At 43.0% G+C, this 24,396-nt stretch overlaps 2 protein-coding genes and 1 long non-coding RNA gene across 3 annotated transcripts in view; 1 reads left to right on the forward strand and 2 right to left on the reverse strand.

Moving 5' to 3' along the window:
• The window catches only part of nek11 (NIMA-related kinase 11), a 131,969-nt gene extending 119,351 nt beyond the window's left edge, over nt 1–12,618 (reverse strand). The window contains exon 1 of the mRNA XM_063198446.1: nt 12,446–12,618. Coding sequence (XP_063054516.1) covers nt 12,446–12,618 — 173 coding nt within the window. The remainder of the gene's footprint in view (nt 1–12,445) is intronic.
• A 3,108-nt stretch (nt 12,619–15,726) lies between these two features.
• Nucleotides 15,727–19,555, reverse strand: LOC134448304 (uncharacterized). The gene is made up of 2 exons (XM_063197988.1): nt 18,884–19,555; nt 15,727–16,156 (listed from the first exon to the last, which is right to left on the reverse strand). Exons 1-2 carry the CDS (start codon nt 19,265–19,267, stop codon nt 15,782–15,784), a joined length of 759 nt encoding a protein of 252 aa, XP_063054058.1. The 5' UTR covers nt 19,268–19,555; the 3' UTR covers nt 15,727–15,781.
• A 704-nt stretch (nt 19,556–20,259) lies between these two features.
• LOC134448306 (uncharacterized) lies at nt 20,260–21,709 on the forward strand. The gene is made up of 2 exons (XR_010034728.1): nt 20,260–20,370; nt 21,176–21,709. It is a non-coding gene; the product is annotated as an uncharacterized LOC134448306 (long non-coding RNA).
• The last annotated feature ends 2,687 nt before the right edge of the window (nt 21,710–24,396 follow it).

Consider the following 24,396-nt stretch of genomic DNA (forward strand, 5'->3'; position numbering starts at 1 on the left):
CATAACGTCATTGAGGTTAGGTTTAGGAATAGTTTTAGGGTTAGGCCACATAGTCAAAATGTGACGTGTAAGGAATACCCAAGACGTCAAAAATTGCCGTCTGGTCCAAGGTAGTCAGAAATTGACTACTTGGGGTGAGACTGCGTTGGGTATCTGTATGAGAGCTGTGTCCCTCAATTACTGCCATGATGTCGCTGGCAGGGTGGGAGAAGGATTGTCATTTAGCTTGGAGCAGAACGTCTCTACACTGACCTTTCCACAGCCACTTGTAATGACACAGAGCACCAGGCTGCGGTGTAAATGCTGTCTGTCCATCCTTAGCTCACTAATAATAGTGAGTGTTCACCGTCTTACGTAAATGACAGCGGGATAATGGCCAGCGACATTAAAGGGAAATTCCAGCAAATATCAACATGCAATTACATTGCTCACATATTGACCATAACTTGCTATACTAGTACCCGATGATGTGTCATTTTTGTTTTGTGCCTTTTCTGAGATTGTGGCCAGCTAATGGGGGCGTGGGTTTTGTTTAAATATTATTTGAAACATCTTAACATACTGAAGATGTGTCTGCAAATGTTATGTACAGTAAACAAACTCATGCCCACATTATGACCTGGATCTTGGAAAAGAAATGACATCTTCTGGTACTGACAATGACAAGGTAAGGCAAGTCTGAGCAATAGTACAACTGCACACAGTCATGAGACAACTAACAAAGGAGAGATGGAAGGAAGAATACTGTGCCTGCCATGCTGAGTGGTAGTACTGTCGATCTGAGCACAGTATATTAGCATTGTATTTATTAAGAAGTTTTTGCATGCACTGCAAATGAATACATTTAAGTGGGATTGTGGAAGGGAATTAAGAGGAACTAAGACTGATTGCTACTTCAAAATTGATTGGAATTGTTGATGTGAATCCTGGGAGTTTCGGGTTTGGTACTTTGAAATGAATCTTTTTCATGACCCTTGCTTGATGAAGTGGTATAAATGGGCAGATTATACATGTCAGAAATAATATTAATTATTTAAATTTTGGAAGAGTATGAAGCAACCAATCTCTACTAATTAAATCCCTTTGGTGTGGTGGGGTGAGGTGGGGGGGGGGGAGTGCTGCAAATGAGCTTGAAAAACAAGAATGTATTTTCTTCTCATATGAAGATCTTTTGGGACCTAATCAAGTCAAATGAATACGGATTAAAACTCCTCTGCTTCGCTGGGGCTTCTCTGGTAATGGTGGTCTTCTAGAACCCGGTGGTAAACTTCCAGTCATTTTCATTTCATGTGCCCCTCAAAGATGGCTGCCAGCCTGCCACTCCAAAAGATGCCTCGGGGTGACCATTTCATTTGGTTCAATACGTCATTCCCTCTTCTCAGTCTCTTAATGTGAGATGTTCTTACCCGCTGCTCATACTTTTTGCATTTATTTGTTGTTTTGTTGTGCTACGAAACACCATCATTTGCTTAATATTCCAATGTGGCCAGCCTCTAGCCTTTTGTTAATACAGTGTCATCATCCCCTTCTGACTCATCATTTCCTCCTAAAACCTGAGCAGCACTGAGGCGTATGGCCGTAACTATCATTGAGGACACAGAGGTCATGTCCTCTGTAAATTTTTAAGAAATGTAATATTTATCTATGATGAAAATCGATATATTATGAACAACAATGATAAATTCAGTCTGTATACGCCACCCCCATGCCATCCTCAAGCAGTGATGAAGGAAAACAAACGAGAGTTTGACTAAAGAGTTTGAAGCATTCTAAACGTACAGTATGCGGTACAGCACGCAGTATTTGACCTCTGTATTTGAAAATGTCTCATTACGACCCTGCTGAGGCGTAAAACAGGGTTAAGGGTGTTTTAAAGAGGAGGGTCACTTTTCCCTCTCCTAATGGAGACTGTCAGGTGGGGGAAGCATGACCGCAGCAACACCTGTCAATCATTTTGAAGAACAGGTGCCACTAAGAGCTGAGTCTAAGGACAGGGGAGTGCTCTGCCTGCAGTGCCTGCCTGTCTATACTCGGGGTAATGGATGGGCTCCGGAGTTGGAAACGAGAGGGGCGTGTGAGGTGAGGTATAGGGGTGTGATGGCGGGGTCCATTTTAATGGTGCTTCTTCACACTGCTGGAGTGTGCCGAGGGGGGGGGGGGGGGGGGGGGGTCGAAGGGGGTGGGTGGGGGGTGGGGGTCGAAGGGGTATGTTGTCCCGGGTCCAGTGAGATAGGGGGCCCAGAATTGGGTCCCCATTATGTTGTATGTATTGGATAGGGGGCCCTTTCAGATGACTTTGTCCTGGGTCCAGCAAAAGCTGCCAGCGGCTCTGTCTGGGGGTAGATAGGTGCACTGCGGACCAGACAGTCCATGGCAGCACACTGATGAGGCCTTTCCTACAGTCCAATGAAGTTTGCAGAAGGGTGTAATAGTAATATCCTGAACTGCTTTTGAAGTACGAAGGATATTTCATATTGTAAAAGGGTATATAGGCCTACCAGTCCATGTTGTCAGTGAAACTTGGGGGGATTTATAGAACAGTGCGATAACTCTTACATTTCACAATACAGAATTTCATTTGTTTGTAAATCAGACCATATAAATGTCAAACATGAAGATAAAATAGCTTGTCTGTGCAATGCTTATACAGTTTTTGAAGCAAACTTTGACAAATCAAATGGTTAAGTGAATTTTATATGAGTTAAAACCGCATGATGTGTATTTTTAAAAAGTAAAAAATACTGCACTAATCCAATTTTCCAACCCTGGGTATTCAAATCAAGGTGTACTGTACTTTCAGTGTTTGTGAGCACTATTCTGCATTTCGGCATGGGATACTACACTGGTAGGAAATGTACATTTTACCACAACACAAAGGCATCCTGTAATAACTGAAACTGGGTGCATTTTCCCCGGTCAGTTTGCCCCTTTGATCTGTTCCCCTTGTCATATTCTCACCCCCACCCCATTACAAGGAACACAATGGCTTAGATCAGTGTTTCTCAAACTTGTTCAGACCGAGGACCACTTTGTCCCCCCAAAAAATGTCCAGGGACCAACTGAATTGACTGTTGACGGGTGCTAATTTGACACTACTAATTTCGATGCAGATCATTTACTTTTTATTCACACTGCATAACCTGTCTGATTGAAAATAAGACTTCTGCTATGTTAAGCTTTGTAATAATGTTAAAATATAGCCTACTGCTAGATTGTCTTGGAAAAGTAGAAATCCCTCAGGGACCACCTGAGCTCTGTCACGGACCACCAGTGGTCCCCGGACCACACTTTGAGAATCACTGGCTTAGATCTGTGCCAAACACATAGCCATGTAATGACTTAGTATCTCAGCACAGCAACTGTTCAAAAGGAATATAATGTTGTGTCTGATCCATCCATCAGGAATGCCTCAAAGGCGCTTGTAAGCTCCATCGTCAGGTTTATGGAAAATGAATTTCCCCTCGACAATAGTTCTGCATCTTCAAAGGTTATTCTATACATTTCCGCTGCGTGCAGAATATTAACTCTCAGGTTTGCTATCTTTAAAATGCCATGCTTTTAGCTTACAGCACAGTGCTTAATTTCCACGGTGTCATACATGTACATGTTTATTAGGTAGAAACATTTCCTAGCTTTTTGAAAGTACAAGAGATGTGGAAGCAAACAGCCGCAGGGATGTAATTATAGTAATATTCTGGCAAAGGATGGCATAAACAACCCCCATCCACAATCCTGCTGCGGGCTGCTGCTACTCTTATGATTCAAAATGGCTATTTTAATGGCGTTATTATGCATACTAACAAACACCAGTGTAAAACTAAAAATACATAGTGCTGAAAACAAAATGACCTCAAAGTGTCTGAGAAGAAGTGAAATGGGCCCTACTGAAATGGGCCTATATGTAATAATTATTCACTGCTAAAAAAGAAGCAGCTGTAAATAATTAAGCAAGTTTTCATGTCCCATTTCTCTAGCTTCTCTCTCTATCTCGACTGGGTGCAAATTAACATGTTCCCAGAATAGCCCAATGACAAGCCAATGGGAAAAACCACCACCACCACAAAATGCTAAATCAGGGCCGCTGACAGGTTTAGACGGCTCCGGGACAAAGTCATCTGAAAGGGACCCCTTCTAATATTAGATTATTTATTGTCCCATATATAGGGATATTTGTTTTCACATCAAGACAGTCAGTTCCATCAGGTTCAGCGTTTGTTGGATATTTGTTAGTACATATCTCATTTATAATAATACATGATGACATCATTTTCACACAGACACATAAACATCATCAGACATCCATAACCAGTACATATACATAGATCTATTCATATACGCTCCAATACATATACCGGTAGATAAAATGTGATGAGCACCCGATTCTGTGTCCCAGGGCCAAGGACAACTGACCCCTTTTCCACCCATGTCAGCCTCCCTATAATGAAGCATGAAGTATTTCCCCAACCTGCTCTACAGTACAACATGGGAAACACATGATCATGTGGGCAGACATAACAATGATGCATTATGACAGGAGATTAATAATCTAGGAAGAAAAAAAAAAACAATAACACCGCATCCAGAGATACAGTCTAATCCTCATGGATAGTTCTCCTTCTGTGTGCCTTCCCCTGTATTCTCTGTCTCTACCCCTCCTCTCTTTTAAATCTCTATCCCCTATCAAGTTCTATACTGTATACATACTGTCTATACTGTATCAATTTCTATACTGTACTTTTCTAGATTGTGATGATCCTTGTCATCATCAATATACTTTAAGTAAGACACCCTGTCAATTTCTATACTGTACTTTTCTAGATTGTGACGATCCTTGTTGTCATTGATATACTTTGAGTAAGACACCGTATCAATTTCTATACTGTACTTTTCTAGATTGTGACGATCCTTGTAGTCATTGATATACTTAGGGTAAGACACCGTATCGATTTCTATACTATACTTTTCTAGATTGTGACAATCCTTGTCGTCATTGATATACTTAGAGTAAGACACCGTATCAATTTCTATACTGTACTTTTCTAGATTGTGACAATCCTTGTCGTCATTGATATACTTAGAGTAAGACACCAAGTAAGGTCTTCTATCTAATGAGGACAGTGCTCACAGTGAGGACGGACATTTCTTTCATTTCATCTCAAAATCTCAAGTCACTGGAAGTATACTGCACAGTGCAGCGAATAAATAAGATGAAGCTACGCTACGGAGACTCACTCACAACATCTTTTTTTTTCTTAGAAAGCCTTGACACTCCCTGGAGCTCCACACAGCCATCCATTAAGGAGACCAGGCGGGGGAAGCCCTAGATATGTCAGACAACAAAGCTGGAGACCGGGGAGAGACAGAGAGGTTCATGCAGTGAGAGGACGGGAGGTATAGGAAATGAAAGAGCCGGAACACTGAAGCGAAAAGAGAAAATAGTAAAAAAAAAAAAAAAAGAAAAAAAAAAGGACAGAATGAAGATGAAAAGGAAGAAGGCAAAGAGAATGGTAAACAGTCAGGGGAGGAGCTATGGGGGTGGGGGGGAGCAAGGCATTTGCCCCTGGGCCCAGGGCCCTCCTATATTGGTGGTGCCGTGGTGGGGGCCCTATTAAGACTTTGGCAGGACAAATGGGAGGCCCTAGCAGTGTTTTGCCCTGGGGCCCTGTTTATAATTGTTCCGCCTCTGTAAACAGTGAACATACAGTATTTCCAATGAGATGTACTATAGCTGAGGGACCTGGCAGGTCTCGGGGGGACGGCGGGTCTACTGTACATCAATTAAATGGGCCACGGCCACGTGCATCATGTGAGGGGTAAAAAATAGTACCTGCTGCACCACTCAAGAGGTTAGCTGGAGTAGGAAAGAGAGAGAGAGAGAGAGAGAGAGAGAGAGAGAGAGAGAGAGAGAGAGTCAAAGGAGAAGAAACCTCCTCCCTCAGATAAGAAAAAAAAAACAGTTCCTTGGAGAAAGAGCCAAGGCCTTGCATTAATCATCGTACGTGTACAGGGCTGGACTGGCCATCTGGCATAGCGGGCATTTCCCGGTGGCCCCGCACCCTTGTGGAGCCCTATTTTCAGAAAAGTAACAAATATATATACAGTATATATATGCTAATATGAAAATAGTGCCCCACAAGGGTACGGGGCCCACAGGTGAGTCAGTTCTGCGCCGCTAATTATGAGGGGGCCAAAAGTCTCCGGGCCCTATTTCTCCCCCACCAGCCCTGTACATGTACTGTGTGTGTACTGAACAAAATCCCACAACAGTAACAGTCCCTGGTCAAGGACTCCAAAACAAAGACGTTTTATTAAATGCAGACCCTACATTTGTATACAAGTCTACCCAGGATCTACCATGGGAATCTGAGTTGCACATACATACGGTATCTGAATAGCATACCAGGCTCTCGATGATGTGTCTTTGATTGTACGCACGATAGACAGGAGTGCTTGTTATTCATTCAAGGTTAAAAAAAAACAAAAAACACACCGGCTAAAATAAACGCAACACATGCCAAAACCATTTAACATCAGTCTTTGTTCACTCCTTGTCAGAGTAACTTAATGAACAAAGCACTAAAATTTCCAAGCCTTTCCTTCCAAGTCAGTCATTTCAGCACTTCAATTAAGAGTCCCGCCATAAACAATTACAGCTGAATCTTCCACTGTGCTGGGGGTTCGTTATCACCAGGCAGGGAAGTCCAGGCAATTAATCAAGATCCGACAGAAATAGCTGAGGCTATACTGGGAGGGACTGCTGGATCCTCTGTGAGTGTGTGTGAATGCCGATGATTTTGACATTGTGGTGGTCAGCTACCGCTATGTATTCCAAATAGGTTACCGGATGCAGATTGGGAATTGGGAAAAGAATTGTGTTTTTTAATCACTTAAGGATATATAATACCATAGCCTACCATTTATCATACCATAAGTTTGTGCGAGAACCATGAAACTTGTCCTTGGTCGGTCCTTGGAGTACATTACAAGGTTATAGGCTGACTGGAGAGGTAGTACACTAAGAATGTTTTGGGATAGTAACGAACAGGTTGTAGGTTTGACAAAGCCTATTTTCTTCAAAATGCATTCAAAGAACTCAGCCAGGCAGGCAGCCAGGCAGACAGCAAGCAAAGCGGACTGCTTCTACGTATGTTCTGGTTCTGCTACCACCACAGGGATAATTGTAGCCGCTGGGCTGGCTGGCGATGGGTGAAGAAGGCAACAGCTGACTGGCTTGGCTTCCCCTCGGAGCAGAGCGAGATGGAGTTGAAGCTGTGTTCCCCACCCCCGCCACGCTCGCTCCCCTCTGGCACATTCCACAACACAAAGCACAGACAAAGAATGTAACTCAGTCATGAACAAAAAGGAGCACAGATAAGAAAGGGTATCTTAAAAAACAGGACTTTGAGAAAGTAGGGGGAACTTTCTCAAGAAAAATCGTCAATCGTGAGGTGAAAAGACAGCTATGCTCTAAAGCACCTCTAAGACCAAAAGACCAAAAAAAAGACATTGAAGCCCAGCTGGATATAGCACTTACAATACACCATAAATGGCCAAAGGCCAAAATTCAAACCCCATTGCTCCCTTCCTCCTGCTTACTGTAACATCTTTTTTGACCAGAATGTATAATTAAAAACCACCAATAGCACGTAAGTTAATGGAGTAAAGGAGAGGCTGACAATCTGGGTTCAGAACAGAAAAGTTCCGCCACAGATTTTATCCTGCTAATTGACTGGACCGGCTGTCTGACCACATGTACAGGATCCAATTAGCGATTAGTGTTACAAGTAGAAGCAGAGGAAACACACAGCTGGTCTTACAATACTTATGTAGGCTACTCATTTCATACAGGGGGTTTGGATGAAACTGCCTAATTTTAGCACCGATTTCAAATAGGAGTGGTGAACTCTGAGCAGTGAAATTTGGGCGGTGGTGGCTCAGATTAGCCTCGCGAGTCATCCTACGTTAGCCTGGGAACTCCCACACTGCCTTTAGTTCTACACAATCGTTTCGATCTGAAAGACAGTATGGCGAGGATGACTCATAACGTACAAGATCATGGGATCTGTGTCATAATGGCCAAGCATTCCGACCTTAACAGTTTCTCTGCCCAATCAGAGAGCAGGGCAGTGTGTCATAATAGCCAAGTATTCCGGCCCCATACGGAATTTACAATAGGCAACTCCCCAGACCTAATCTCACTTGTGATTAGGTCTGGTGTTAACCAGGCAAATCCTACGTACTTCCGCCAAAGGATTGGCTCCACTACTGTAGTCTGGCCGTGCTTCTCTGTGGAGTGCCTGGAGCAGTAGAATTTTGATCGCAACGCCCCCCCCCAGAAAACAGCCAATAATCGAATACGCCCCCCACGTGGGGGCAAAAGGAGAAGGACGCTCGTGACAATGACGTACACATCTGCACCAGAGCCATTGGTCTGCGCTATGTTGTTGTTGAGTAACTGCCAGCGATTGGGTGAGAGGTGTCCAATAATTTCAAACCATAACTGAGTGCAAACTTCCTGCTTCTTACAATCGCTTCAGAGCAAACAAATGCCAGACCATAAATACAAAATGAAATGGTAGTATTATGGGATGGTCAGGACCAGGCTAGGCTCAGATGGTAGAGGAGCCATTCAGGAACCCGAAGCCTCACTCTGCCAGAGCCCATCAATGTGTCCTTGAGCAAGATACTTAACCCCAAGTTGCTCCTGGTGGCAGGGTGGTACCCTGGGCCTGCGGGCAGCCAATGCCACCAGTGTCTGAATGTGATTGTTAAAGCGATGGTTCGGAGTAGAATCACCCTAATGCCATTTGAACCGTGACACCCATCCACCTTTACACCCGAAGTGTTTTCTGCCGCAGGCTTACATCAACAGAGTTGCCGTGTTATTCGATGTTTATTCCGGATAGCTTGACTCAAGCGCATATGGATCCTGGGCACCGTCTCCAAACTTTCCCCACAAAAATAACATGTCATGACACCAAACTTCTACAGTATAACAAATGTGGTTTGTACTCACAAAAAGATGAATTTGAAACTTTGTACATAGTCCAGGAGTTTATTAGTAACAACACACGAGACGATTAGCTTTTCTGCTGCTAAACATCCGTCGACGTCACTTCCTCCAGCTGGGACTTTCTTTATTGTAAGGTTTGTGTTTTAGTCCACAGCCAGGATATATGCACGAGTGTGGCATCGTCTTCTATTTATTAAACGTGGTAAAATTTAAATCCGAAGTGGTTAATTTCTAGTTGTAGCGCAAGCTGTCTTTTTGAGTTTTCCGCCTTCCGGACTCACGTGTATTTGTTTCCATCAACAAAGTCCCAGCTGGAGGAAGTGACGTCGACGGATGTTTAGCAGCAGAAAAGCTAATCGTCTCGTGTGTTGTTACTAAAAGTAATCCTACGGTAGGATGTTCTGTCAGACATGTCTGTTAAGCGGTCCTACATCGCCATAGATAGACGTCAGACATGTTTGTTCAACAACTTATAAGTTAAATCCTGATTTTTCCGAAAATGTCCTTCCTGCTTCCTGCAATCCTCAGATCAAACAAAGTCCAGACCATGAATACGAAATGGAAATGGTTATGGGATATTTAATAATATATAATATATAATAGATAATATATAATATTATGGGATGGTCAGGACCAGGCTAACTTTCTCCACCACTGGAGAAGATTCCTAAAGGTAACCATAAGACCAAAGCAAAGCAGTGTCACAATGGCTGTGGATAACAGAAATGCAGAGGTATTGATGCTGAATATGGATATGAAGTCGAAAAAGAGACTAGCTGGGAGGGTGCTGTGGCACAGCACGCAAATACACCTGACCACATATGGGCTACATGCATGGCCCATGGCGACTAGGGATGGCGAAAATTGAAAAAACTCTTAACCGACTACTGGGACTCATTAACCGGTGGTTAACCAGTTAACCGGTAATCTTCAATTATACAACGTTCGTGTGCCTGATATGCACAGCACTGATTTTTTTAAAAATGATTTGTCACATAAGCTTTTTTTTTTGCTGCGCAGACAGGACCTGCCATGTCCAGCCACTGTTGCCAGATGGAAAATGCTGAATTATCTTACTAAAACCTCAAAATTATCGGTGGCAGAAAATTTTAACCGGTTATCGTTGATCCAGTCGACTATCGGTTAACCAGTTATTGGTTAACATCCCTAATGGCGACCCGAATTCGAATCCAGCCTGAGTCATTTCTCAGCACCATGCCTCTCCCACTCACTTCCTGTCTGCTCTCTGTCCTATCTGAATGGAGCTGAAAAGCTCCACCCGCCCCCTGCCCGCCCCCCACACACACACACAAAAAAGAATGCAGTCAAAGGGGAAAAAAACTATGAAGACATTACTGACAGAAGAAGTGAAAAAGTATAAGTCTAGCGAGTCTAGAGTCTCAGAGTGAGCTAGAAAGACATCAGGACCGATCTGCTCTCCTTCGACACATGGTCAGGATGGCACACAAACACATGACATGACAAACCCGTGGCATGCTGCTTCAAGGCAGCAGGTGGCATCCAGGGAGACAGGCATGCAGAGCAGTATGACAGTGTTGTGTGAGTCCTTTACGCTCGCCTTCAAAGGGCACTATGCCAGCTGGGTACCCATTTTCCCTCCCCGCTCACTTAAGCACCAACAATTTAATTAGCATTTCCTTCACTTTACCTGCTCCACTCTCGCTCTCACTTAAATCTTAGACCTGCACAAATGCTGGCACGACGAGGGAATGGATGCATGAGCGTGTGTGTGTGTGTGTGTGTGTGTGTGTGTGTGTGTGTGTGTGTGTGTGTGTGTGTGTGTGTGTGTGTGTGTGTGTGTGTGTGTGAATACCTCGTTGGTGGCGTCTCTGTTTACACATGCCACATGTCCGCTATACCCAAGAAGACTAATGAGCCCATGATGCCCAGGCTGCATGTGTGTACAGTACTGCACATAGGCTCTGTCCTGTTTGTTCTGGAGCCAGTTGGGAAGAGCCAGGCAGCTGCATGCTTCTTACTATGCATAAACTGACAGAGCCTTTGACAGAGTCTGCATACTGGGTGGGTACATGCATGCAGTGCAACGCTGCACATGATTTAGTGATTCACTGTCTTACAGTAATTACATTGACGGAGTGAGGAGAATGTACTGTGTATTTGCAATGTGTAAGAGAGGGCAGGTTGTTTTGTGGCTCCACTGGCAATCAGCAGCAGACCCTGTGTTAATCTGTTGCGGCCTGTACAGAGGGTTATGACATATTGCTTGCTTATAACATAGTATAATATAGTAGTCTGCAATGTGTGGACAATAAGTTATTTTTTGTAGTTCAAGAAAGGGTGATCTTGTTGAGCAATGTAGTCCACATAAAAAAGCGGGTGAATAAGAATAAACCAATTAGTGAATAGTTGCAACAAAACACGTGGAACTACAGCTTCTTGCTTGGCAGCATAACAATCTCTAGGGTAACAACTTCATTGTTTTTTATCTACTGTAATGCAAATTTGGCCTTGTTGACAAGTTTGATTTCGGCCAAACAGTAGAGCGTCAACTGAACCAAATCCTACAGCAAGTGTAAGCACGACGTGAATATGTTGTCAATTTGTTTAAGAAGTTATTGCCTGCCCTATGTTATTACATTTTGAAATAGAATTAAAAAAATATTCCTTCAGGATGAAGTATACCTATCTTACTGTTAAGAAAAGAAAATACACTGTGCAATGGCTTTCACTGCATTATAATGTACAAGCTGATGATCAGAGTAGGATGCGATATTCGGTTTTGGATTCTGTATTCAGCAGAACCTTAAAAAATCAGAATTTGAAAAATTCCTAGTAGGCTTAATATCATTCGTTGTCACCTTACCTTTGCCAATGATATGATGCATTGCATTCTTTAAAAAGTTTCTTTCAAGTTCTCATCCCTCCGGAAAAAAAAACCTAATGGTAGGCCTACGTAGGAGAAGAGGGAATCGTGTATGCAAGTGATTCTGGCAGCATCACGCTCCGACAGATCAATGCTGCACTCCACTGGTTATTGGCTGACAATACACACACAGGGCATACAGCACAGCACAAGGACGTCCTCAAATTAAATTACTATTTAGCCAATGTTCACAATAGTTATTTATTATTATTATTATTATTATTATTATTATTATTATTATTATTTAGCCTATGTTCTTTTTATTATCTTTGAGGAAATGGCTTTTGCAGGGGCGTAGCAGCAAATTGTGGGCCCCTATGTACAATCAGCTCCAGTGGACCCCCACGCATAGACTGTAGCCTACATAAATCAGACACTGTGTGGGCCCCCCTATATGGGGCCCTGGTGACTCAGTCACACTTTTGTAGGACACCCCTGGGCTCATGTATGTGACCAATAAACATGGTAAATTCTGTAGCCTGCCATTGGCACCATGGCTTTAAATATTCACATCTGATCCTACTTACAATGTGTCCCCATCTGCAGCCTTGATGTCATGAACCAGATAAATTGTGCCAAAACTCCCTCTTCCCAATCTCCGTCTGATGGCGTATCTCTTTGCAATCAGTTCAGCGTGGTCAAGGTTAGACTCGGAGGGCAGCGCGTGTGCGGATGTTGTCCTCTCCTTGAATTTCGGCATGGCCAACGCTGTAGGGAAAGAAACATTGCGACAAAAAACGTTTTAGTAAAATTTGCAAATCAGTTAATACGAATTGCATAGTACTATGATGACTTTAGGCCTATACAGTAGGCCTACCTACATAGGATATAGTCACTAAAAATGAATAATGCCAACTTCACCACAGACAGTTAAGCTGACTGTTCTCATATTCAGAACATCACGGTATAGGCCAGTGTAGTCTACTTTTTTATGGTGGGTATACTATATATTTGAGCATTTTTTGAAGTGGGTATACTGTATATATTTGTGCCATTCAAAATAATGGATCAATCAATTTTAAGTGGGTATACTGAAATCCCTAAAATTTAGAAGTGGGTATACTCCGTATACCCGCGTTCTACGTAGACTAGGCCTACACCACTGGTATAGGCCTACTGACATTTGAGAGCTCGCGGTAACTAGTGAATAATTAATGCACCATACACAACGACCACCATGTAGGCCACCCGTCTACTGCTGTCATGTCACTCACCTGTCACCGCACTTCATGCACATGTGGGTTCGCATTAAAAAAAAAGCCATGTAGTGTGACTTCCGTGTTTGTATTTGTTCCTATGGAGATTGATCGCGGTAACATCTTTCACCACCCTCTGGGTGGCGCCATTAGATTGTGTTGAGCAGAGCCGTACGGCTCTGGTGTAGAGCAGAGCTGCATCTTAATATACGGCTCTGGTGTTGAGCAGAGCCGCTCTGGTAGCCTATTGAGTTGAGATGAGTTGAGTTAGATTTTATAAATAAGGCTACTATTATTCATCTGTTGTCACAAACATTTCAGAAGCACTGGGGGGGTGAGGGAAGCATCTACTCTTGCTTCAGTCAGGCCACTTATAACATTAGACAACCGTGTCTTTGATATTTCCATGTGTACATTTTTAAAAGATCTTTTTTTGTGGCTTTTTTGCCTTTATTTTTTTTACAGGACAGTAGAGGAGAGACATGAATTGAGTGGAGAGAGAGAGACACACACAGGGAAGGATCGGCAAATGACCTGGGCCGGGATCAAAGGGTCACCGGCAAAGTAACCCAGTGCCCTACCGTTAGGCCATGGCAGGGCTTCCATGTGTTTATTTTACCTTCTTTAGAGTAGGCTACCACAGATCTAGCTGCACCTGCCATGAGTGAGAAACAGGTGTCTTGCAAGTTGTGTTTTCCCAGAAATACTGATGCCTTTGATTCCTCTACTTGGGTACAATGAATGTAGACCTACTTCTGTTCTGTTTGGACTGTCCTTCAAACCAATGTTATATTCACAGCATGTTTCGATGTCGGCAAAAAGTTCGTTTCACAGTACAAATTCATCTGTTAATTAATTTTATTTATCTGTTCTACTGTATTCCCAGGACACTTATGACTATGGTACAACTGAGGGCAGGACAAACATCTGACGCCTGGCCTTTAAAAGATAAGGAAGCTGGAGAGGAAGGTCAGGAAGGAAGATAGCTAGGAGCAGCAGCCCTGGAGGAATGAAGAAGAAGAAGAAGAAGAAGAAGAAGAAGAAGAAGAAGAAGAAGAAGAAGAAGAAAAAGAAAAATAGCCAAGTATTCCGGCCCCTACGGAATTTACAATAGGCAACTCCCCAGACCTAATCTCACTTGTGATTAGGTCTGGTGTTAACCAGGCAACCCTACACCCACATCCATGGCAGAAGTGCCCTTGAGCAAGGCACCTACTGTAACCCCACACTGCTTCAGGGACTGTAGCCAATGCCCTGTAAATAACTGTAAGTCACTTTGGATAAAAGCACCAGCTGAGCCTGAGTGTAATGTAATGTAAAGAAGAAGAAGGACTCCAAGAAGGAGAGCGGCCTCGATGTGCCCTGACTGCCCTCCATGCTGACCCTGCTACCAACGTAGGCCCATGTGCTGTGCTACTGTACCTGAGGAAAACACTTCCATTGCTGGCAGCTGGCAGGACTGATAACCCCTGACTTAAATAAAATAAAAAAGCAGCAAAATAAAGTCCACCAGTGTTCGGATTATTGTAGTTGCGTATTACTAGTAGGCCTATGTACAGTAGGCCTACATTACAAGCATGCTGTATCGTTATACTATACTATTAACCATTTCGTTTTATAATCCTTTTCAGTCCTTTGACTTGTTATTTTAATGCAACTAAAGTTTTGAATTTGTAACTTGTGCTGGCTGACACTTGGCCAGGATGATCGCTTCCAGCTTATCTATAATCAATCAGTTGGATTCATCAAATTAGAAATGAGTACATATGTCCCCCAAAACAATATTTTTTCTCGGTTTTAACACTTAATATGTTGTCTTTTCACTATTCTCCATCTAATGAATAGATTGAATGTTTTGAAAATGATAGCATTTTGATTTTATTCACTGTTTACCAAACGTCCCAACTTCACCGGAGTTGGGGTTTGTAGATGCATTAACATTGCAGGTTGTGCTGCTCTGTGAGCACTATGACATGGCCACATCAGGTCATCTCTCCTCAAGGGGCTCATGTAGCAGGTAGGTACCATGAGTGCGTCTTAATATGCGACCTTGCCTCCTCCACTTGCTTCTCGTCATGATGACATCACTGACAACAGCATTATATTTCAATATCTTGCAAAAGCTCAATTGTAGAGTCTTTTTCTCATTTGCAATTGGGATGGTGAATGAAAAACAGTCCCTCAAAAGTTGTTGTGGCTAGGCTGACAGCTGGGATACTTTATCGTTTTCTCCACGGAGGAGGGGCCAGGAGGCGGGACAAGGAGATAAGCGCAAGTGGAGGAGGCAAGGTCGCATATTAAGACGCACTCCTAAATACAAAGCCTACATGTGTGTCAGGTAGGCTACTCCACCTCCACCCCCCTGGGGTTACATCCTATTGGTCTGACAGCCCATTTTTTTTGGCCCAGTCTAGTCCTGAGTTGTTCTCCCAAAGTACAGGACTGTCACTCCTTCCCTTTGATGCGACCAACTCTGAGTATTGAGCCATTTAAACCAACAATGCCACCCCAGAGCCTTAAGATGTTCAGTAACTGATGACTGTGTCTGAAATTGTACACCACCTTCAGACATTAAGTAAAAATAACACCTTTTTATCTGTGAAAATAATTGCATTTAATATAACTTTTGTAATGACGTTCTCCTTTTATGCCTGCTGCTCTCAGCTCTCAGTCCTGTGATGCTGCATGTCGTCTCCTCCGGTTGCCAAAGTAGTTGGACTTGCGCAGCAGATTCCAGAACCTCAGCAGTCTGCTCCGGACCCCCACTCCGGCCTCTGCTGCCTCTGCCGCCTCCGCTTCTCTCTCCCTCACTCTCTGCTTCTCCATCAGCTCCTGCCTCAGAGCCTCCTGCCTGTGGGCCTTCATCATGTCTGTTATGGCGTTGTGATATGTTGTGTTTGGTTCATTCATCACAGCTCCGCCGTCATCACTTCTGACCTCTGGTCTCATCTGCTGGGCCTGTCCAGTGAGACTTCTGGCGTATCCCTTGATGACATGTACTGTCATGGAGGCGTGTTGACCTGCAGAGCTGGACGGCAGATTCTGTGAAACCAGAAAAGACGCCCATGTGTTATTAATCCAATGAGTGCTCAGTAGAATCAGACATCCACATTAAATAATCTTTGTAATCTTTCTAATGATAATGTTGTCTCCCAACTCAACCCCTTAGATGAGTGAATGTTGTACTGTAGTCAAGGCAGGATGCATAAGCGCACAGGCTAGATAGGGCTGCAGCCTAGGGACCCCCACCTGCCTGGGGCTGGGGGCCCCTGATTGGACAAAGTGGGTTTGGGGGGGAACCAATAATTGTAGAATAGGATAATACGGAATTGAAAAATTCGATGTTGAAGATTTGCTGTTGAGTTTGAGTTAATCTTGTTAATGATTCCTGGCTCGGAATTATGACACTGTAGCCTGATTATCATCGACTTTCAAATCACACTGAAGCTCAGTTCGGTTCAGTTCAGTTATGGTTTATTTGAGTAGGGACAAATACACATCATGTAGGCTGTACAACAGCTTAACAGATAAGCATCATAGCATTTGTAGCCATAGGCTAATTTCCAATGCCCGTCCCTAGAAGGGCTTTTAAAGTAAAATATAAAAAACTGTTTTAATGTTGTTTTAAAATACAACCTATCCATTCATCCAAGCATTCATTCAATCTAAGAAGACAGGCAATATACATACACATACCTAATCCTATATTAATGTACAGTCACTCGCTCATTCATCCACTAATTAATCAATTTGATAAAACATGTACAATAGCACCCCCCCTTACACACATAGTCAACTGCCACCCACCTCCCTCCCTCCCTCACACACACACACACACACACACACACACACACTCAACTGCACCTCCTCCATCACCACACACACACACACACACACACAACACTCTGAACTGCCCCCCCCCCCTCACACACACACACACACACAGACGCACACACACACATTCTAGAAACACACACATAGAATCACACATGATTACATATCTGGTTGTTTTTTAGAAATTCCTTCATCTGACATCTGAACGACCTATGACTGTGATTGGCCTTGAATTCTGGGGGCAAATTATTCCATAAATTAAGACCTTTAATTAAAAACGAGGACTGACCAAAGGATGTTTTACGGTGGGGTATTCTACAGTTCCCTGCTACAGCCCCCCTGGTAGACCTCCCAACTGCCTGTATAGGTTGGGTTAGGTCACAGAGCACTTGAGGGGCTTGACCATGCAGGCATTTATATATCAGGTTGATATTTGACAAAGCAATATAATTATCAAAGCTCATCATGTTCAGATCCCGCTGAACATCGCAGTGATGAGCTCTAATTGGCCTTTTAGCTAGAATTTTTAAAGCACGATTGTACAGTCTCTCCAGTGGTCTTGTTGCTGTGAGACCTGCCTGTGACCATGCAGTTATACAGTAGCCAAGGTGAGAGAGAATCATTGAATGCAGATATATATTTGCTGCTTCAAATGATAAACAATCTCTAATTAGTCTAAAAGTGCATAAGTTCAGTCTAACTGTTTTGCTGATCTTCTGTATATGTTTATCAAATCTAAGATGTTCATCCAATATTAGGCCAAGGTATTTAACCTCTGTAACCTGATTTATTGGTTTGTCAAGGATACTAATGTTTAAGATTGTGGACGTGGTGCACCTCCCAGAGGAAAAACACATTGACACTGTTTTACTTACATTGAGTGCTAGACATGACCTGTTCAGCCAGTGAGCTACAGTCTCCAGTTGTTCATTTAATTTTTGCGAGACTGCAGCCGCTGTTTTACCATAAGCATATAAAACAGCATCGTCTGCATACATTTGAAAACCTGCGTCTGGACAGGAGTCAGGGAGATCATTTATGAACATACTGAAGAGTATCGGTCCCAATACCGAACCCTGCGGAATGCCCGTTTTAACTTTTTGTAGTGATGACTTTGCATTGCCGATGGCAACACACTGTTCACGGTTTGTGAGATATGATTGGAACCAAGCCACTGTCCTTTCTGTTAAATTATAATTAAATTATAATTAATAAGCTGTTGTGTCACTAGGAGGGCACGGCCTGGCTAATGACACTGTCTCTGTCTACCTATTTTTGTTGCGCAGTTTGTCTTCTGTGGGGACCTACAGCAACCTATGGCCTAGAGCAGGGGTCTTCAAAGTGGGGGCCGCGACAGGATGCCAGGGGGGCCGTGGCAGGTTGGCAGGAAAAATATAGCAAAATTAAATGAACAATTTAATGAATTGAATCATTTAAATACCGGTAGCCAAAATAAACCAAAAATAGGCTTAAAATCCCAGCGAAATTATTTTCTCCTTTACAATGTTTATGTACAGTATTATGCTTTCTGTAGTACTTGAATGGTTCCAGGAATGCACAAACTTCATCAAGTTGTGAAACTGGATGCACGTCCCATGTCAGGGGGGCCTTGGCTGGAATCTAGTGGTATGTGGGGGGCCTTGTCATGGTTTAGTTTGGGAACCCCTGGCCTAGAGACCCCATACCATATCTTAATTTGGCCCTGTAGTACCCATATATCTGTATAGAAGACTTCTATGGTAGTACCTGTCCATGATGTTTACATGATTTATTGGTAGGCCTACATTATGACAGAGAGAAAGTATAGAGTGGGAGAGAGAGCTTGGGAAGGGTTGGGATCAGACACCCAGGCCGGATTTGAACCTGTGTCCTCATGGCCGACTGTCCATATGTGTCACAGGTGTATTGGCAGAGTGCGCCACAGCATCCCCCTACCTGTCCGTGACCCTGACTGCTCATCATGGGTGTGAGTTTGGCGTTGGCCATCATGCCGTTCCTCTTCTCCACAGTGAGCCCGTCCATCATCTGCCTGGTCCACAGGGCCTTCTCCTGTTCTCTTGCCAGCGCCACTGATCTCCTCTCCGCGTAGCGCTGATCCCGCTCCCTCTTCAGGAGAGCAGTCAGCATCCTCCTCTCCTCCAGGAGGACTGCCAGCTGCATGTTCTTACCCCGCACCTCTGCCACCCACCAGGCCTTCTCACACTCCCGCTGGGCCTGCTGGGCAGTCCCCTCCAGGGACATCATCCAGAGGGTCGGAGCCACCACAGCTATGGTTCTCCGTCTGTAGTCTGGAGGGCCCGGGTCCAGTGCTCTCATCATCTTTACCTCTTACAGCTTCTACTTTGACTGTATCTTCTTCATCAGTCGCCTGCTGCTGCTTCTGTAGGCAATCTTACTTCTTGAAAGTCTGATAAGTTTCTTCTCTACTGTATTTTAAAAGGCCGCACTAAATATTGTCAAATCAACAATATCTAATGATAGGCTTTAATAAATTAATAAGTAAAAAAAATCTAACAGTGGATTAGGCTACTTTGCGTAGTTTTTTTAAAGTCTCCTGTTTCTTGATAGCCTACTCCTACACCTATTTCGTGATTAATCTAAGGACAATGTGCACAGTAGGCTCAGCAGAATGTTGATACATGATTGTTTAACGTTCTTTTACACACAATCAATGAAAACGTCATAATTAGCCTCCACTATCAATGCGTTATGGAAGCTTGCCACCACCAGACCATTGTAGGCAGGGATGGGAGATCCCAGGCTAATGGAAAGCCGTTTCAAATGAGTACATTTCGAGAGGTGGTCAACAGCCTACCATAATCATATTCTACCGTCCTCCCTCCAAGAAAAAAAGTAATTAAAAAAAACGCCACAAAACGAACGGAAAAGTTGATCAAAAGCCTAATTTGACGATATTGACAAAAATGTACAAAGCTAGGCACACAAAGCAGTAAAAAAAATAAAAAATAATAATAATAATCAATGTAGCTTTAAAGTTTATAAAAGTTTGGGACCAAAACTTTTTTTCGGAACTGATAAAGGCCGTCAGACGGCGTCGCCCATCACCATAGTAACCATCATATGCCAGTGTCACACGTCACACGACGACCTGCAAACGTGTTTACCGTATGCAGATTTCAATGTAGAGGTAGGCTACACTACAAACCCATCACCTATTAGCAGGGTTAGACTGTTAGGTGTTATTCTGTGGATTTCCCGTTTTTATGCAATCCTTTATGTCCTTGTCCAATGTCTCGTTTGCTGGGTTTCAGGAGTAGGCCTAGTGATGCAAGGGGATGTGAAGGAAGGCGCCCAAGGAGGACACCCCGGAGTCCACTGGCTGCTGTGAGCTGTTCCGTGGCATCTTTTGCTCTGGGTGGAGGCGGAGGCAAGCCAGAGAAATCCATCAACTGAGAGAGCAGGTAGATCAGGCGACCTGTTTAGAGACTGTTAAGATTAGGCTAATTTGTTTTTAATCTATTACTGCGTTTTATTCTTACCTCCGTTTTACTTATTTTATGTTGCATTGATTTGCAGTTTTTTGCTTGTAAAGCACACCTTCCTTTGCTCTATAAAATGCACTATAAAATAAACTCCTTTTTACAAACAACCCCCCCCCCCCCAAAAAAACAAAACAAAAAAAAAACAATTTAGGCCTAGTGCACCATGTCCCAAACAAACAAGTTTTGATGGCGAGCTGACCTCATGTGAAGACATGCATGTGTTAGGCCTAACCTTTTTAGTAAGACAATGAGCTAGACCTTTTTTGAATAAGATTGACCTTGACCTCATTATAAGCCTGCCTGCCAATGCCCCCCTTTGTAGGCCTAGCCCAGGGATGGGCAACTGGAGGCCCGGGGGCCACATGCGGCCCGCCTCCTCACTCATTTTTTGTTTTTAAATGACTACTTAATTAATCTGTTGTAATCATACTGTTGGTCAATAGAGTATTGAGTATGGAGTATTCTATTCCTTCCAAACAATAAAGGCAGTCAGTGAGCAACCAACTGCACCTCCAACACTGAAAATTGGAGTCAGATCAGTGGTCATGTGTCCCTCCGATGGTAGCAATGAAAAAACGTGGCCCCCCTCATCATAGAAGTTGCCCATCCCTATTAGAAAACTTCATCAACTCATTCATTTCACCAACACCCAAAGCAGCGCTTTAAATTATTATTTTTGTAGTGTAAGTTTGAGTACGCCTATTCTTTTGTAACACCATAACAGTTGAGGCTGTGGCAGCTCAGAGAGAAGGAGGAAGAGGAGACAGTGGAGGAGCTGAAGGAAGAGCTCGAGCGAGCCAGAGAGATAACAGAAAACCTTAAAAGCATGCTGAAATGCCAAGAGGAAGAAATGAGGTGGAGCCAAGAAAAAAACGAAGAAATGCGGAAAGAGCAGCTAACAGAGAGCCAGAGAATCCACCAGCTGGCGCTGAAGTGGGAGAAGGAGTCGCAGGAGCTAAAGGAGAAGATCTTGAAGGAGACAGAGGCATATCGAGAGCAAACGGGAAAGCGTAGGAAAAACAAGAGAGGCCATCAAGCAAAGAGAAGCTAAGGGACTGACTGAGCTGGAGAGGGGGAGGCAAGAGAAGAGCGAAGAGATGAGGCAGAGGAGAGAGGCTGTGAAGCAGAGGGAAGCTGACTGGCTGAGCTGGAGAGTGGAAAGCCATGGGAAGGGAGATGAGGAAGAGGAGAGGGGGGAAGCAAACATGCGCGCACGCACACGCACACGCACACACACACACACACACAAATAAAAATATTAAAAGCCTATTCATGTTTTTTTTTTAATCAGCATTTCTGACAGTTTGAGGTGTTTTCAATAGTTTGTAAATAATCTGAACAAGAACTTAAAGTATTTCTTTCAGAACCATACCAGTCAAAAATTAGATGGGAAACGGTATGGCTCCAGGGTGTATGCAGGGTATTAAAAAGTATTAAAAGGTGATAAATTAAAAAGCCAAAATTTAATGGCCTTAAAAGTAGAACATTTGCTGAAAAGGTATTATTTTTTGAAAAACAAGGTATTATTTTTTTAGTTGCACCATTTTGATAAATAAAATCTTTTTTTAATCACCATTTATCACAGTTTTTTCATACAGCAGTGACAGTAGCCGCCGGACCTAGTTCATAGCAGACTCATGCTGTAGGTCTATGCTGTAGAAAGCAGACTGTTTCACAGCACTCTGGAATCGCACTACTCTCTTGCGGGCGTCTTTTTGCGAAAAACGGAAGTGTAATGTTAAGGAGGTAGAAATTACAAAAGATGTCTTGTTAATACTGGCATCGGAATGTCGTGATGGTTGTAAAAAAAATCTAAAGGTAGTGAAAAAGGGTATTAAATGGTAGTAAATTTGACGTCAAGATTGGTGTATATACGCTCTGTTCGGAGGAAGTTCCCAAGCTTTTCTATGAGATAAACAAATGCACTGTGACTACAGAAGCAGATCATGATACTCTCCATAGGATTTCATTCAAAACTCACACCCATCTATTTTAGCCAGATGCAGACTCAAAATGTACAATTTCAATATACTGAAAGGTTGAAACACACACCGATGACCTCCCTTTTAATCCCTTTTCATTTCGAAATGAAAAAATGAATGTAGTTGCTGCCAAAGGTGGTTCTACAAAGTATTAAGCAAAGGCTGTGAATACTTTTGTAAAAATGATTTCTTTGTTTTTTATTTTTATAAATTCTCAAAACTGTCAAGACAACTTGTTTTTCACATGGTCATAATGGAATAATTTGTGTAGGATATTGACAACAGAGATTCATTTGTAGCATTTGGAATAAGGCTGTAAGATAATAAAATATGAAAAAAGTGAAGCGCTGTGAATACTTTCCGGATTGACTGTACGTAGCACATAGCCAATCGTGTCAGTTGTATACAGTGCCCTCCATAATTATTGGCACCCCTGGTTGAGATGTGTTAAAAGCCTTAAAATAAATTCAGTGTTTATTGCAGAAGAATACTGTCACACTGAAAATCTTAGGAAAATGTAGCCTTCAACTCAAATGAATTGTAGGAAAATAAAAAAAATCCCTGACTAAAAAATAATTATTTTTCATTAAATCACCTGTTCCACAATTATTGGCACCCTTAACAATTCCCAGGAAATAAATATAATTGAAGCATTCCTGTCATTTCTACAGTAGTTTACAAAGTTTACCAGAGTATGTAGGAACATTTAATTAGTAATTCATCACTTCCTGTTTCCCTGGGGTATAAATATGACGTGACACCGAGGCCATTTCTCTTATCCACTCTTAAACATGGGAAAGACAAAGGAACACAGCATACAAGTGAAGCAGATGTGCGTCGACCTTCACAGGTCAGGCAGAGGCTACAAGAAGATTGCCACTCAACTGCAGCTGCCCATATCTACTGTGAGAGGAATAATTAAGAAGTTCAAAACAACTGGAACAGTGGTAAACAAGCCTGAACGAGGACCCAAGTTTATTTTGCCACCACGCACAGTGAGGAGGATGGTAAGAGAAATCAAAATATCTCCAAAGCTCACTGTTACAGAATCACAACAAATGGTAGCATCCTGGGGTCACAAAGTCTCCAAATCAACCATCAGGCGCTGCCTACACGCCAACAAGCTGTTTGGGAGGCATGCACGGAGAAAACCTTTCCTCACCCACAATCATAAACGCAAACGTCTGGAGTTCGCCCAGCGGTATTGGGGCTTCAACTGGGACCGTGTGCTTTGGTCAGATGAGACCAAGATTGAGCTTTTTGGCAACAAACACTCTAAGTGGGTCTGGCGTGCCACGGAAGATGCGCATGCTGAAAAGCACCTCATACCCACTGTGAAGTATGGGGGTGGGTCAGTGATGCTGTGGGGCTGTTTCGCTTCCAAAGGCCCTGGGAAGCTTGTTAGGGTGCATGGCATCATGAATGCTTTGAAATACCAGGACATTTTAAATCAAAATCTGTTGCCCTCTGCCAAAAAGCTGAAGATGGGTCGTCACTGGGTCTTTCAGCAAGACAATGACCCTAAACATATGGCCAAATCTACACAGAAATGGTTAACCAGACACAAAATCAAGCTCCTCCCATGGCCATCTCAGTCCCCAGACCTCAACCCCATTGAGAACCTGTGGAGTGAGCTGAAGAGGAGAGTACAGAGGAGAGGACCCAGGTCTCTGGATGATTTAGAGAGATTCTGCAAAGAGGAATGGCTGAAGATCCCTCTTTCTGTCTTTTCCCATCTTGTGAAACATTATAGGAGAAGATTAGGTGCTGTTTTGTTGGCAAAAGGGGGTTGTACAAAATATTAACAACAGGGGTGCTAATAATTGTGACACACATTATTTTATGTCAAATAATTATTTCTTTATGTGGGATTTTTTCCCCACTGAATAAATGCACTTGTATTGAAGGTTGGATTTTTCTCTTTTTTTCCATTAAGGTCCCATATTATTTAGAAAAAAAATAA

Source organism: Engraulis encrasicolus, chromosome 5 (assembly GCF_034702125.1).
Source record: "Engraulis encrasicolus isolate BLACKSEA-1 chromosome 5, IST_EnEncr_1.0, whole genome shotgun sequence".
Taxonomy (NCBI): domain Eukaryota; kingdom Metazoa; phylum Chordata; class Actinopteri; order Clupeiformes; family Engraulidae; genus Engraulis; species Engraulis encrasicolus.